The sequence below is a fragment of the Hesperophylax consimilis genome, chromosome 1, assembly GCF_061612785.1.
Source record: "Hesperophylax consimilis isolate HC1 chromosome 1, BYU_Hcon_1.0, whole genome shotgun sequence".
In the NCBI taxonomy this organism is placed as follows: Eukaryota; Metazoa; Arthropoda; class Insecta; order Trichoptera; family Limnephilidae; genus Hesperophylax; species Hesperophylax consimilis.
In genome coordinates this window covers 10,451,934-10,468,112 of record NC_142836.1, presented here as the reverse complement: position 1 = coordinate 10,468,112, position 16,179 = coordinate 10,451,934, and the positions used below count along the sequence as shown (strand labels likewise).

The window sequence follows — 16,179 nt, the reverse complement described above, 5'->3', positions numbered from 1 at the left end:
CATTATATAAATATTGAGTTAGACTAGGAACCTCCAAGTAAATCGGTTTTTTTAATTTTATCATGCAAAACTGATTTGTCTTTTAAAAATTTGCAAATGGATTTTAAAGACTGATGTTAGGAGCTTATCTTATCGCTGAATCACACACATCCAAAACCTTCAAGTGAAGGAGAAAAACTTTTTACACCATTATTAATTCTGTGCCGTCCGTAATTCAGATATTTCAAACAGAGAATCAAAAAAAACCTTTGGTTCCATGCAGCAAGAAACTTACTGAGAATTTAGTTAGGATCGAAAAAGAAACAGACAGCTAATGAGATTTACTATATTTAAGTTGTTTTAAAAATTGCTACATATATAATAATAATATTTGGCTAATTTATATAGCGCCGTTTTCGTGAGAAATCACCTCAAGGGCGCTGTAGTAACTATCTAGACAATTTTAGTTTCCAGTAAATAATTATGTTAAGAGATAAGTTAATAAATTATTTGATAGAAAAGAGACGAAATGAGCGCTTTGAGATTTGTTCCATAAATTTGAATATTCATAAAAATAAATTTTATTTAAATATTGTTATGTTAAATGTGACTGAATATTGTAAGAAAGTAGTCACAGTTGATAGAAATTAAATTAATCAGTATTTTGACAAACACCTCTTCCATTATGGTGAAGTATTGAAAACATAAAACGTTTACATGCAATTAATGAATATGTATTGCATTTCTAAGATAGATTGGTTTAACGAACAGATAAATATAAAGTGTGATACGTTATCCAATGAATATTAGTATGAAGGAAGTGAGCATAATGAGAACGCGCATATACATCAAATAGTAGCAGATGTTGCCAATCCCAATTGACCGTGTGACAATGAATGACCAACAATCAGAAGCAACATGTATTGTAAGCCCGACACAACACTGGAGCGCATCTGTAAAGTGGCAGGATAAAGGGATGTGTGCATACCGGAAGGTTGGGCAGCCTCCCCTTGCGCCCCTTGCGCCCCCGGGGCACCCGCCGCCCCCGCCCCCTCCTGCCCGGGCTGCTGGGGGGCGCAGTATGCCGCAGAGGCGTTCTCACAAGGGCTAATACACAAGCCCACACAACTACGTCCGCTGCAGAATGTGCTCTCTGCAAAAACAGCCATGTGCAAGCCCACTCGTGGTCAATGTTTCGACATACAGACAAACAACACAACCACCATCGCCAGACACTTCATACAGTTACAATTACAGTTCAACATTTATTCTATTTATCTTTATCTAATCTATAGACGCATCTGGCTGCTTTGAACATAATTATTTAAAGAGATTCCATTGAACGAAAACCTTCAAATTATTTACCAATCCTAACATCTTCCAATGTAAATAAAATATAAAATAGAGAGACTGCAGTTCTGTTGTTGATACAATAAATCAGGATAAAAATTACATTACTTGCATGTTAAATTAACCCATTTAGTCCCCTGTGGAATGAGATATCTAATATTATTTTCAATTTGGAAAACAATAATTAAACTCTTGCCTTTAGAGAGAGGCAAATATGTCTGGTACAGCAAGGGCTTGGAAGCTAAAAGTTTCAAGCTCAAAATATCATTCAAAATTAATAAATATTTATGGTTATTCCTAAGTACATAATATCTCCGTGTTATCTTTATGGGTGTTGATTACTCTGGAATTATCATTGTAAAAACAATCAATTTCCATAAAAACATAACATATTTGAGTACATACAATAGATCAGAATCGGATGTATTTATTCATTTGTTAAACTGTTTGACTAAGAAAGTAAGACCTATTCATTGTAGGAACAGGAAATATTATCACTTATTATTAGGTACTAATAAATAGTTATTTAATAATTATAGATTCAAGACATATTTACCAACACCTACCACAATAGTAAAAGAAAGCACAAAACATTCAAAATAAATCACGGTGACACCACATGCCAAATAATATGAACATTTAAGTATCTTTATTATGCATAATAATATATTCATTTCTATAAACAGTGAGAGTTTTTTTTCCATTTGAAGCCGAAAGAGAACCAACCATACCAGAAAATAGTTACTAGAAACTAGAAATTTGTGTAAAAGTATAAACTGTGAAGATGTTAACACTTTTGGAAGAGCATAGAAAGGTTTAGGCTTGGTTTAATCTGCACCAACTCCTTTTCCAGAGAATCACATTTATCCAACGAAAGATTTTTAACAATTCGTTCCTAACCTAATACATTTAAATAAATTATATGTGGAAAAGAAAAACTTTTTAACAAAATTAACAAAAACGTGCTCAGATGTAACACAGGATTAAACTTTTTTATTCAATTAACATAATTTTTGTTTGTAAAATTGAAAATGCTAAAATACTATCTTTAACAAAATAAATCTATTTGCCAAGTACCTATGTAATGAAAACAGTAAATGCAAAAAACATCAATAAAATTTCAATTAATTTAATCACAAACATCAAATCTATTCTACCTAATAACTGATTTTGTATTTAAAAAACTCTATTACTACAAAGGTGCATTAAACTACTGAAAATATATAGACACCACTCACTAAAATATCAGTCAATAAAATGATCACACACAAAAGTTAATTATTGTAAAGGAAAAAGTATATAATGCTAAACAAAAAATAATTTTAAATGGACAAGTACAACTGCTTATTTATTAAAATAATAAATTATTGAATCAGTGTATATAACTGAGATTGAAGATCAGTAATTGAAATGAATCATAATTTTTTTTTATTATCAAATCCTTTCGTTTTGATAAAAAAAAAGCAGCTGTACTGTAAGTGTATCTGATGGGTAAAAAAGAAATAAAACACAGAATGAGAAAGGTGAACGTACCACTGGAAGGCGAGAGACCGTGGGACTTGGTGCCCGTATGGGTCTGCCGGCGAGCCAGGACGGAGATGGGCTTGGATGCCTCGTTGGCCGATGAAGATCGCAGCCGAATGGGGCCCAACTCCTCCGTGATGTTGGCAGAATTTGACATGGCACTGCAAGATTAAACAGGTTCAAAGATTTAGTAGAAATAGATGTAGAATAAAATGAATAACTGTTGCTAGCTGTGAAAAGACAGACTGACAGAACACATCCATGGCATTATGTGCATATTATAAATTAGAATTTTGTTAATATAGGTACATACCTATATTTAAAAGAGCTCATACAATAGCATTTATGTTTTAGAGTAGGGATCCTATCAAGTGAAAAGTACTGTACATCTTGGTAACCAGACAACTCAGCACAGTGACAATTCAACACACTTTTAAAAAGTGATATAAAGTCATGATAAGTAATGAAACAAAACTAATTAAATAGGTAATGTAGCTTAAGTTTAAATGTTAGTTTTTTCATAATTTTTATTTTCCTATCACTTTTTAAAGGTGTGTTGAATTATCATTGTGTTGAGTTATGGTGGAACGGCTAGCAATACCCGTGAAAGCCAAATGGATTTCAAAGGGATAATACGTACTGCAGAATGGTTGCGCTCATGCTCTGCGCTATGTTGGGGTCCTCCGTGTGCATCCACAACTCCCCGGCCCCCGTCACGCTGGAGCGACCCACCTCCATGTAGAAGAAGCACTCCGAATCTCCACATCTTTACGGAAAATAAATATTGTCATCAGTTATATTTATTTAGTACATGATGTGATAATCATTCAAGAATTGTCTATTCCACCGCGTACGAATAAGGTATTCCCTCTTTATAAATAAAATTCTATCTTAGTGAAAAACTCCATGGAAGTCTCTCTGGAATGGAAGACTTTCAGAAGGTGGGCATACTGTACAGGGCCCGCAAATAGTACACAACTGCTGACCGTGTACAAATCGCAAGTGCGCCCCACTGTTGAATATGGCAACCACCTCTGGTCTGTATCCCCAAAATATTTGTAAAAAAAAACCTTGACTCTGTGCAGAAATGAGCAGTCTGTTTGATGGATTCCCCTATCTTAGCAAATGGATTGCAATGTTTAGAGCACAGGCGTCAGGTGAAAATGCTGTCCTACCGGTATTTCAATGGAAGATGTCACAAAGAACTAGGGTCATTGTTCCCTTCGACACCAGTGCATAGTCAGAAAACACGCCAAACACATGCTTAACATTTGTCACATGAGAATGGAACATTTCTACGACCAATTCTGGAGTTCAACAGCTCGGCTGTCGAACTATTTGCAGGCTTCTGTTTTTCCTCCTTCCTACAACGTGGGTCTCTTCAAGTCCCATATTCACTCTTTCCTCTCCTCAAAGAGACCCTCCACACAACACCTCCAAAGATGATATAGGCTGAGGGAAATTATTTTCCTCAGGGCCGTGGAGGCCACTTGATACAATAATTATTAAATTCAGATTGAAAACCAATTTGTGTATATTTGATCCAAATATATTTTTTGTATGCACAATATCTACATTATACAGATAGGTTTGTGAATCCGTATTTATATTTGGTTGCCATTTTGAAACATTCAAATTGCATACTGTATGCAAACAACAAATGCAACTATTTCAGCCCTAAAATAACACAAAAAAGTAGCTTATCGTAAATATTATGAATTTGATGATAACAGTACCTAATCTGAATCATATCGATGATAAAGATTTGTTTGAACAGCATAATCATAAATATGTTTACAGAACAGTAACAAAGTTCTCGTAATTGGTTATTTAAGCAAACAGTCAATGACACCATAGAAATCATTATTCATACACATTATATAAGCACTTAGTGGTTTCTAGGGATTTCATTAAACACACATCTTATTCAGAAGGTTTATACAACACACATATTAATCTACAGAGTCAGATTGCGTGTTCTATATTGGTGTAGTATAAAAATATTGAATTTATAATTTCATATAATTACTATAATAAAGAGTCACGATTTTGATAGTTTGATGAACCTTTGAAAATTTTCTTTATAGCTATCATTATCAACATTGATAAATAAATAATAAAGTTATTCAACATAAGATAAAGCAAATCAAATCAGCTCTGAACTTGAACTAGAATAACATGGTAAAGGGAGATGATATATTTAACCCTTCGCAACCGTATCAGATGATTCCGAGAAAGCAGCTACATTTTCAACATAAAGGCTTACCGCCTTTCTTATAAAAGCAATGTTATTACTATGCGCAACCTTTGGCGCATTCGTTACATCCGATTTAACTGTACTAACGCTGAACTAGTGCCTAAGAAAAAAGTGTCGAACTTATTAGATAAGAATCTAATAAGTTAGACAGTCGGTAACTAGTGAAACTACTTGCGTGTGCGGCCGCATACCTGTTAAAAATTGTCCACACACGTTTTGATCTCCACCAGATTTTTGTTTTGAGCAAGTGTGGTAGGTTCTCAGGGTTTGCATTACATGTTACGTAGTTTGAACAAAAACTTTATGAATTATCCCTTGTTAGAAGGACTTTGTTTTATTTTATTTGAGTTTTAATTTTTTCACTTGTAGAATAACTATAAAAATAGGTAGTATCTTTTTTACAGTGACTTCGTTGTGTACCTGAGAAAAAATGCACATCCTTCCATAGTGATACATAATTTGAAGAAAAATTTGTTAATCTAAGTTTCTAAACCTCACCCTGTCTTTTCATTGGCCTGTATGGAATCGACACAAACTGAAATAAATTAATTTTGTTTTATAACAATAGCTACACAATTAATTGTTATTCTAGTACCAATATATCAACAAGTAACAAATTAATAACCTACTGTACTCCAACATGGAGGAACATTATCGGTGTACCAGACGAGGTACTGCTGTACTGCTGCCCTGCCCCACTTCCTAGGTGCCCGGGACGGCCGGGGCGCTCGCCCGGGACCAATCAGCATGCCCCAAAGCAACGCTGTACATCGTTATTTGTTGTTTGATTAAGTATCCAAATGTTTAGATTAAGTTTGTGGGAGTTCGGCGGTAGATTTCACAAAATTAAAACATAGATAAAACAGCCAGACTCTTCTTAACATAATTAGCCGATAACAATTAATATAAGTTTAGAAATAAGGAAAATAATTAAGAACCCCCTGAATATGTCGGGCCGGCGACCCCCACACTGTAGCAATGCATGTTTGTTTCCTTAATCAATAAAAATGCTCGAGAGAAGTGGTTAGGGTCAACTGAAAGAGCATGAGGAGTAGAGTGGTTCTGGAGGTTGGTTGATAAATAAATCGTAGCAGACGTCACAACCCGTGAACCAGCATGGACCCGCGAAAGAAGGCAGCGCACTAACCCTGCCCTCACTGAACACGGGAGTGGAAGGTATTGCAATAAATACAGCGCACCGGCCTTCAGCGGGCACTCTCCGCTTCAGACTGCCACCAGCTGCTCTACTCCTGCTCGCCCTGACTGCTTCTCTGCGGATCTCCACCTTGAACTTCTCTAGCGCTTTGATACCTGACCACAGAAGCTCATCCCTGGAACAGCAGATCCCTACACCGGATATACGGCTCCCTATGTTCGTCTACCTCGTGTTTATGTGTGAGAGATTGGAGGTCTCTTACAATCGGCTAAGATTATAAGTTATTTTTTAATTGAAGATTTGTTGCAGCCCAAAATGAAGTTTTCAGCATCCTATATTTTGGATTTTGGTATTCATACAAAAAATAATCATTCTCCTAAATTTACAACATTATTTATTATTTTTTAACCCTTTTTGTGCCTTTGTTTTTTACTTATATATACTTAGAAATGCCAAAGGAATCTTTTGTTTTTGATGTCATTTACCCTTGTCTCGAAAAAAACTGTATCGTTTCCAAAAAAATTTCCAATTTTAATAATTTTTTCGGCGTTTTCTTAATAAAAACTTGTACAAGGATAATAAAATACAAAGAAAATTATGGAAATATATAATGTGAACAAAAACTGGAATATAAAAGTTAACATGTGTGCTTTCCCGCACAGACTCCATGGAGCCCCTTCCTACAGCAGGCACAAATCAAGTTGCTCCTCTTCACAGCGCTGTAATCCTTGCTGCTGCACCGGTGTTACCGCACCACAATGTCACTCCCACTATCACTTTCTTCACAACTTGAAGAAGGTTCATTCTCACTCGAACTATTTTCGTATTCCGACATTTTGGGTTAAAAATTGTCTTTTTCTAAATTCCTTTTATATTGTAATTACTAATAATATTATAATTTGAACTTAATGTAACACGTAAAAAGACAAAAAATTAGCGATGCATGCGAGCGACCTCCCCTACTGCGCGCTAAACAGCAACTGATTTCGCGAGCACTATCGCGCTCGTGGCAAATTTGTTAGGTACACACGCGCGTGATGGCGCTCGTCGGCACTCTAAGGGTTAATTAATATAGATATAAGTAGGTACACTGGTGTTATATAAATTACATATCTGTACAAAATATATCGATATTCGCAATCTCACCAAAGAAGAAACTGATTCTTGTGCTTTGTGAGCGATATATATACATATTATATTTTGTGAAATTAGAACTTGCTTGTTATTAGAGCTCGGACGGGGGTTTTGATTTATTGCATAAAAAGTGTCAGGAGAATGGCCGCACTAGAAGTTTATTTTCGCAATAAATTCTAACCAGTATATTTTTTCCACGGATTTTTTGGAAGATCGATGTCCTGATTTTTATAAGTGGAGGGTGAGTGGAAAGGACACACATACGTGCGTGCATAGTGGAGTGTGCGAAAATTTTAAATTCCGTCATTTTTTGAAAACCTACTGAATTCAGTTGGAAAATCACCAAAATTGTAATCTTTTAAAATTTAAAAAATTAAATAAAAAATTCACTGTGTGGCCTACCTAAACACATCAATTATTTTTTTTTTGGCCCACTAAATGATTTGAGTTGGGCCACCATTTCGTGGTACAAAAATAATCCCCAAAAGTAAAATCTCTCATTTTTTAGAAATTCAAAGAAACAATTATTTTTTAAAGCTTTGAACATTTATCTATTTTTATACATAATTGCCATTTCGGTCAATCCATTTTTGTAAGCGCTGTGACAATTTTTGTATGACAATGTCTTCTCAGCTAGCCTCCATATCATGGAATCGTAGAACCCCATTTTTTACCTTGTTGTCGTTGCTGAAGCGCGTTTGTGGTCTTCTGTGAGCATTCGAGAGACCCATATTGGGCACACCTTTCGGTTGTGTCAAAAATATCATAAAATATAATAGGTGTGGGCAGGATGCGAAAAATTATTACAAAATAATTCTTTGTATTTCTAAAAAATAGGAGACCTTACTTTTGGGATTATCCCCGTATATTAAAATGATTGCTTACTTAATTTTATCTACGCATGAATGTGCAAATATATTCACGCACTCGCCTCTTTCTTTCTTTAATATATTGGATGGGAAAGTTGATGGACCGCACATAGAATGAAAAAATTAGAGGGAACCATAATCATGATGCTAATATTGAAAATTCTAGGTAAGAAAAGATTAGTGTGAGATTTTTTATTGATAATTTGACGAGCATTAAAAATATGTAGTATGAGATTGACGAGTACTGAAAACAGTGGTAAGTTGGCAATTATTTTAAATAGTCTGAGAATTTATTATATTGTCATGTTTGAGTGTTAAAAATAGCATAAGAATAATACCTCCGTATGCTGGTGAGAGAGTATTCGATAGTGTCGGCCGCCCGCATGTCATGGGGGGTGATGTAGCGGGGGTTGGTGCGTATCTTCACGAGGGAGAGCGACTTGTCCCTCAGGCACAGGTTGTACAGGCCCAGGATGCCCCGCGAGGCTCCCAGACCCTTCTTCTGGATATGCACCTGCCAGATATGCTCTGCCAGGGAAACAGTATTATTAACTTTTCTGTTAATTAACACAATATTATATTGTCATAGAGAGGTGACACTTTTATAACAGTCACTAAATATAAATACCATAATAAACAGAAACCTTTTTAGTATCTGGGTCCAGAGACTCCAATGTAAAATTATATTTTTGGCCAAATAAAGCAGTATCACTTTTTTGTGACAATATACATATTATGTTCATTGTGCTATTACAAAGTGTACACAGTTTTGTGACAATGAATGTATTATTTTCAGATATACACATAATTTTGACATAACTTTTTAGTGGATAAAAAAATATTATTGTTGGTGATTTTAACTTACACTCCTGTGCGACCAGTAAAGCAACAAGATTTTTTTTAATATTTTATGGAACTGTTCCAAATGGACCAGATAAATTTAATCACCGATGTAAAGAATAGGACACTGGACATTGTTATCAAAAAATTTGTTCAAATCTCTGTATTCACTTGTTAGTGAAGATTATTAACATCCATATTTATACAATGGCACTCAATAAAAGAAAAGCCAGTCATCAGAATTTATTAAATAACGATAATGGTGTGTTAAGCGGAGATGGAAACCCGAAGGTGGTAATTTCGATTTATTTTGTTTCAAGTTGAATTCTTACGACTGGAAACCTTTATTGAAACTTATGTTGATTTAGCCGTAGAATATTCGTATCGTATAACTTATGACCTTTTTGACATAATTTTTTAAAAGAAAGCGTGAAAAGAATATCCCGTAAATGGTTTAATGGTGAGATTCTTAGGGACTTGAAAAGGAAATACAAACATTACAGAAACTGGAGGCGCACCGGATCGGGAAATGTCTTGTATTCTGAGATCTAAAATCAAATGTTGCATAAATACTACATAAATACTGAATTATTTAAAGAATATCAAAAATAACGTCAAGAGTGATTCGAATGAGCGAAATCCTTCTGGAAATTTGTATCCGAAAAGAGGAAAGATGATGGGTTTCTCAAGCAAATCTCATGGAATGGACATACTCATATTGGTGCCGATTTCCAGAAGCATTTGCGGAATACTTTAGGGCCTCTATTATTTTCTATGTTTATAAATGACATAGCTCTGTCCATAAAATTCGTAATTTCTTTGTTACTTGCTGACGATATTAAACTGTATACCGGTATAAAGATGAAAGAGAACTCCTTTCGTTTACAATTCGATATAGACGGCATAGTAGAGTGGAGCAATCGATATAAACTTTACTTTAATAACGGAAAGTGTACAATTATGAGCTTTACAAGTGCAAAGCATACACTCTACTTTAACTATAAAATGTCTGGCACCTCGTTAAAAGATATTTCTTTAACAAAGGATTTAAGTATCACTTTTGACACGCGGCTGACTTGGTCAATGAATCGGTGTGCAACACTGCCATGCGAATGCTAGGTTTTGTAATCTGTAACACAAATTTTTTTCTTATACGGCAGTCATAAAAATGCTTTATTTTACTCTGGTTCGTAGCATTCTCGATATTGGTTCAGTAATATGGGAACCCGAAGATACCCTGCACTCAAATGATATAGAAAAGGTGCAAAAAAAGTTTATGCGATACCATTACATGTGAGAGTTTGGGTACAACCCCTTGTTATATCCCTCTGACTTTCTCGCTGGAATGCTAGGACTAGATAGGACGAGCGTCATTGATCCCTTCGGCACCGGTGCGTAGTCGGGATACACGCCAAACGCGCGCCCAACATTTGTACACAGTTGACATTTGTCACATGAGAACGGGTCGCTTCTACGATTCGTTCTTAAGTTCAACAGCTCGGCTGTGGAACGAACTGCCGGCCTCTGTGTTTCCTCCCTCCTACAACATGGGACTCTTCAAGACCCATGTTCACTCCTTCCTCTCCACAAAAAGACACACAGCATCCCCAAAGATGACATAGGTCCTGAGGGAAATTATTTTCTTCAGGGCCTCCTGTGTGGAGTTAATATAAAAATAAAAAGATCGTCTAGACCAGTCATTCTCAAAGTGTGCGATAACGCCCCCTTGTGGGCGCTGGAGGCTTTCAGGAGGGCAGTAGAATCTAGAGAGACGACAGCAGACAAATTCTATCTACAAAAATCTGACAGAATTTAGCTGTATTAAATAATAATACTTTGTTTTACTTCCTTATAACATAGTTTAAGGTACGATTCCGGGACATTTTAAACATGGACATACCAGGCTGGGTGTTGGATCCTTTTTCAAATGTCAACACAGCAGGATCATCCCAGTTAGAAGAACTACTTATAGAACTGAGAACAAATGAAGAATTATAAATTACTAAATGCGGCGCCACAACTGTATTTAAGTGAATTCGATCCTGATATTAACAAACTCGTTAAAATGCATCAGATTCATCCTTCACATTAGATAAATATTAAATTCAACGTCTTCTTTTAATGTTAATAAAAATACTTCTAAATGCGATTAAATATGAGTTATATTAAAACTCATTGAACATTCTTTGATTTCAGAAATAGGATATGGGTCACACCCTCTCTATCTTATCCATATAATAATGTATTACGTTTTATGTCCCCGATAACTTCACAAGAGCTAGGCAGCACAGTTTTTTATTTTTCCAAGAGGGAAGACCAACCTCATGCGTCTGGGGAAAATTACTACGCTTTTAAACCAACTTCCTTCAGAGATAGACATATTTCAGTCAAACCCTTAGTGAATTCAAGATTAGAATAGTTAAAAGTATTTTTTAACACAATGCTGCATCACAATAATGCTGATATAATCAATTAACGTATTCGTAGGTATATTAATATAAGTGTAAATGTTGTGAAATGTTATTGGAATCACAGTTTTCACAAATAAATAAATAATAATACTTGATGTTTGATGAAAGCCTAACCAATCCTTTAAACCCTTTGACTGTTGAATATGCAGCGCACCCTCATATTACCTGAGCAGAATTATAAATAATACTATAATATTTTAAATTGAGGCGAAATAGGTAGACTCTACCTGAAATTTGTCATTTTGTAGGCCAATTTTAGACGTATGGACACTTTTCTACAAAAAAACACAAATTGATTTCGAAAGATCGTTATTTTATCTACCAAAGCAAGACGTTAAATTTTGAAAAATAATATTATTTTCATATCATAATAAAGTGTTACCGTTGGTCGATGCGCAGATTTGTTGCATTTTCAAAGGTGAATTTGTATTATACAACAAATATTTCAAATCATATAATTAAACAGTATAAACAATCGATAAATTATCTACAAATTTTATGTATAAGAATTTTGTTTTTATTTCAAATAAAATTACTAATAAATAAATCCGAGCACGCGCTTTGTGATGAAAATCCCTCAATTTGATTATTTATTTATGGTCTTATAAATTAGTATAGTTCCGATTGTTAACAAAAATAATTTACCAAAACATTAATAAAGAAATATTAGAAATAATTCATGACCAAAAAATATATTCTATATATTAGTATATAATAGTAATTAATTTTGATTCGCGTTTGTGGCTTGCGATTACCCCGGCGCAAGCCGAAATTTTGTCATACTCCGCTGCGGCGACTGGGCGGCGTACGGACGTCTAGTCCACGCCGGTCTAGTTAATAACATTTTAAAGAAATTCCTAGCTTAAAAATGGGGAGGAACATACCCTTGGAAAAAAAATTTATTAGAAAACACAAATTATGACATCAAAAACGTATGTGAGAGATATATTTTCAGACAAAACAAGGGTTAGTGATATTTAATTATCCGTGTACATTGTACGTACTTATATGCTACAGGGTCGTTCGAACGAATCAGTGAGAATACGCATATATTTTTTGTAACGTTTTGCGTTAATTTTCTGTTGATTAATTTCCAGGGAAAAGAATCAACTATGGACTATCAGGAGTTTATGTTTATCATCGATGTTCCATGTATAAATGTTAAAACTTATGCCAAAGTACATGAAACTGTTTGTGGATAGTGGTCAAAAAGTGTACGAACCAAATAAATTTTGATTTGTGATGTGTGATTCAAATCATGTTTTTGTTCATAATTTCTATTCTATTGTCCAATTCACTATTACATGGGTATAATTCAACATATTTAATATTTTTTGTGTTACTTTTGTCAGTTTCATAATGTCATATTGAATTGAGCCTCTTGTTTTAGGAAAAAAAACGAGGTTATTTTTGACATCCTTACCTATGATTTTTCAATTGAAATTTACCTCGTGAATTTAATAACATTTCGAAAATTAAACAATAGTCAGGTCTTTCTACCTTCGTTAACCATGGAAACAAATACATGAAAGAGATACAATATTATGCAATCGCATAACTACATATGTAGGTAGGTACCGTAGAAAACAGTTGGAAATAAAACCTAGTTTTAATACAATACTACTTCAGTTGCAAGGAATAAACCCTATTTTCAATATCATATGTGTCAAATCAAGTAATACTTTAAAGATAAGTTATTACAAATAAAACTTACTGGTTATAATAGTACATTCATATACCTACCTATTTTGTATCTACTAGGTCAACGCACTGCATTTGTATTAATTTATGTTTACGCACTCCGACGTATAATTTACAAATATGTATGTAACTACTTATTAGGAAGAAAGCTACAAGCGAGAATTCAACAACAATAATTGTTATTTCATCGGAACCATGCTGTAATTTTCGTCAGCCGCGCGGGTGTAAGGCTCGCAGTGGAATGAATTCGGTATTTCTATCTCGTTCTAAAAAAGCGTTCGATCGCGAGATCGTCTTTTAACGAAATTTGAATTCTCGTTAAATTAACATTTAACATACAATATGAAATAAAAGATAGTCAGAATAGTTTTTTTTACAATATTAAGAATATTTTAAAACACTAATTATTATTTCTAACATACTTTTTGCTTACTTTTGACGTTGCAAGAAAAATATGTAAATAAGCTAGGATGGAGAGCCGCAGCGGTCATACAGTCCTCTCCCATCGGGGCTCCAGATCAACAGTCAAAGGGTAACAAAGGTTTATATTACACATTACACCAATTAAGTGAATGTTAATTCTCTACAAAAGAATTCCAACTGGAAAACCAGAAGATAGAAGATTTGATTTCTGCAAATAATAATTGGAATAACATCCCTCGCATAATGAACTAAGGGTTTTTAAAAGAAAGATGAAAAAGTTTACAAAACATACGGAATTCATGTTTAAAAAACATAACATATTGATGACACTGTAAGGTTAAATTGTGGAAGATTGTGGATTGCTCGTCTTTCAAATAAATTTCGCAAATAACTCAATGTCAGATTAGTAAGTAATAACATTGTGAAAACGTCACATCTATTTAAAATAATAATAATAAATGTCCAAGAATCAAGGTAGTAAACTATTTGTATATAATTATGGTGTTGTAATAAGTATGTGCAAGGCATAAAGTCGGCCTTGACCATCCTATTTGTGCTATAATCAGATAAGAAATGCATTGTTGTTGTTATTTGTTATCATAATACTGTAATTGGCTGTCAGTTGAAAGTGAGTGAGAGAACGGTAACAGTACTCACGCCTGGGGTGCGGCAAGTTCTCCTGCATGGAGCCGGGGTGCAGCAGCTCCAGCAGCGCTGACAGCCAGTCTGTCAGGGTCTCTTCATCATCCGCCACCACACACAGACACTCTTCCCGCGTGTACATGGCGATCACGTGCTTCTGGCGCGTGTCCAGGCGTCGAGTGATATTGAAGCAACTGTTGAGCGGAATCAATCTCTTGGGCTGGCCGTGTGACCTCCATTTCTTCTCAGAGTCGTAGTACTCCAGGCGGGCTGAGTTCTCCGGGCTCTCCCGCCGCAACACAAAGTACTTCTTCTTCATGGACTTCAGCTTCTTGAGATAGCCCCTCTTGAAGACGGCCGCCGTGGGCGGCGCGCGCTCTGCGGCGGACATGGCCTCGCTCCTCACTTCACCTCGGGAACACACTGCGGCCGCCAGGGTTCTGTTTCATCGTCCGGGGTCTAATGTTTACCAACAACGACGCCACTCGGAGCTCCGCGGACCTAGCAAATGTCAAACGCCACTAATTGCAAATCACTTGGGCACGGCGATAAATGGTCCCGTGTGTAAGGTCTAGGACGCGCGTTTAGTAATTATTATTATACGCGCATTCCTTCATACGTAACGATCCACCAAAACAAGCACATTCCAGGTCAATGAAAGCCAGGAAACAGTCATCATACAATACGTAAGTGAATGATATCTCTCTCACTCTTTTACGTCGGCCCCTCGCGTGAGTAGAAGTGAGATAGTAGTACACGTAGACGGCCAGACGGACGTACTAATGTACGTGCAAAACATTGCTACATGAAAGTCACGCTTTACTATTTTTCAAACTGTAAAAATGAGCAAACTGGCAATATCCACATTAGATGACAAACACGAAAACATAATTTGATCGATTATTCTCGGTAAAATGATATTACGCACTCGCAATAACTTAATTGCGTGTTGGATAAACGATCAGCAAGGTCCATTTCAGACGGATGAACAAAACAATAATTTATTACAACAGAAAGCATTTCAACACTATTATGATGTCACCCGAATTTATTAAGCAAAACTGTTTTGAGTGCCAGATAATCGTTTAGCATTACTGATAAATAGTATCCAAATACAGAAATAAAGCAGACACGCACTGAAAATACGTCTCATGAAAAACAGTGACAGATAAAAAATGTGCTCATGCTTTGAACCACCATCACTTCGAAAACACCTTGCTATTATACACCATCACAATTATTTCACCCACTTTTCATATGTCAACAAAGAACTAATTGCTGAAAATGTAAATACAACACCGTTGTACATTTTTTTCAGTAAAAATGACTGTTTTTACGCCGCCCGTATAACCATTCCATAGACGACATCAAACAACAGATAGCGAATTTCAGCTTTATATTTATAAAATGGCGCAAGAATATCAATAAAATTAAAGTAAGAACCTGAAAGAATTTCTTTTTTAAATATTTTTTAGAAATTTCAAGGAGTAATAATAAAGAAAAAATACTGTATTTGTATTATGCTTCCTCTTTCGGACTAACTATCAATAATCTACGAGAATCTCATAAGAAATAAAAACAAATCAATTTAAAGCAGGGACCAATGTACTATACATGTTAGTGTTTACAAACATTAAAAATTTTACCAAATGAATGGACATACGAGAATGTAGAAATATTACCATTCCATGTAGATAATGGGAGATGGGAGTGATTTACCAATTTACTATTTTCCTCGATCTTTATGAGTATTCAACCACAACAAAGCGAACACTAAAAATGCCTGTTGAAACGCATCTTTAATGATTCAAAATGTCAGCATCAACTCTTAGG

At 35.1% G+C, this 16,179-nt stretch overlaps 1 protein-coding gene across 5 annotated transcripts in view; it reads right to left on the bottom strand.

Annotated features, from left to right (window-relative positions):
• Window positions 1–15,725, bottom strand: part of chico (insulin receptor substrate 1 chico) — a 55,630-nt gene extending 39,905 nt beyond the window's left edge. For 2 of the 5 annotated variants that reach the window (XM_089647909.1, XM_089648157.1), the window contains exons 1-5: window positions 14,362–15,725; window positions 8,608–8,797; window positions 3,494–3,619; window positions 2,863–3,014; window positions 968–1,132 (exon numbers count right to left, since the gene is read on the bottom strand). In XM_089647909.1, the coding sequence (XP_089504035.1) occupies window positions 968–1,132; window positions 2,863–3,014; window positions 3,494–3,619; window positions 8,608–8,797; window positions 14,362–14,737 (1,009 nt within the window). In that variant the 5' untranslated portion in view covers window positions 14,738–15,725. The remainder of the gene's footprint in view (window positions 1–967; window positions 1,133–2,862; window positions 3,015–3,493; window positions 3,620–8,607; window positions 8,798–14,361) is intronic. The other 3 variants (XM_089648068.1, XM_089648241.1, XM_089647983.1) reach the window with 2 other exon arrangements.
• Between the last annotated feature and the right edge of the window lie 454 nt (window positions 15,726–16,179).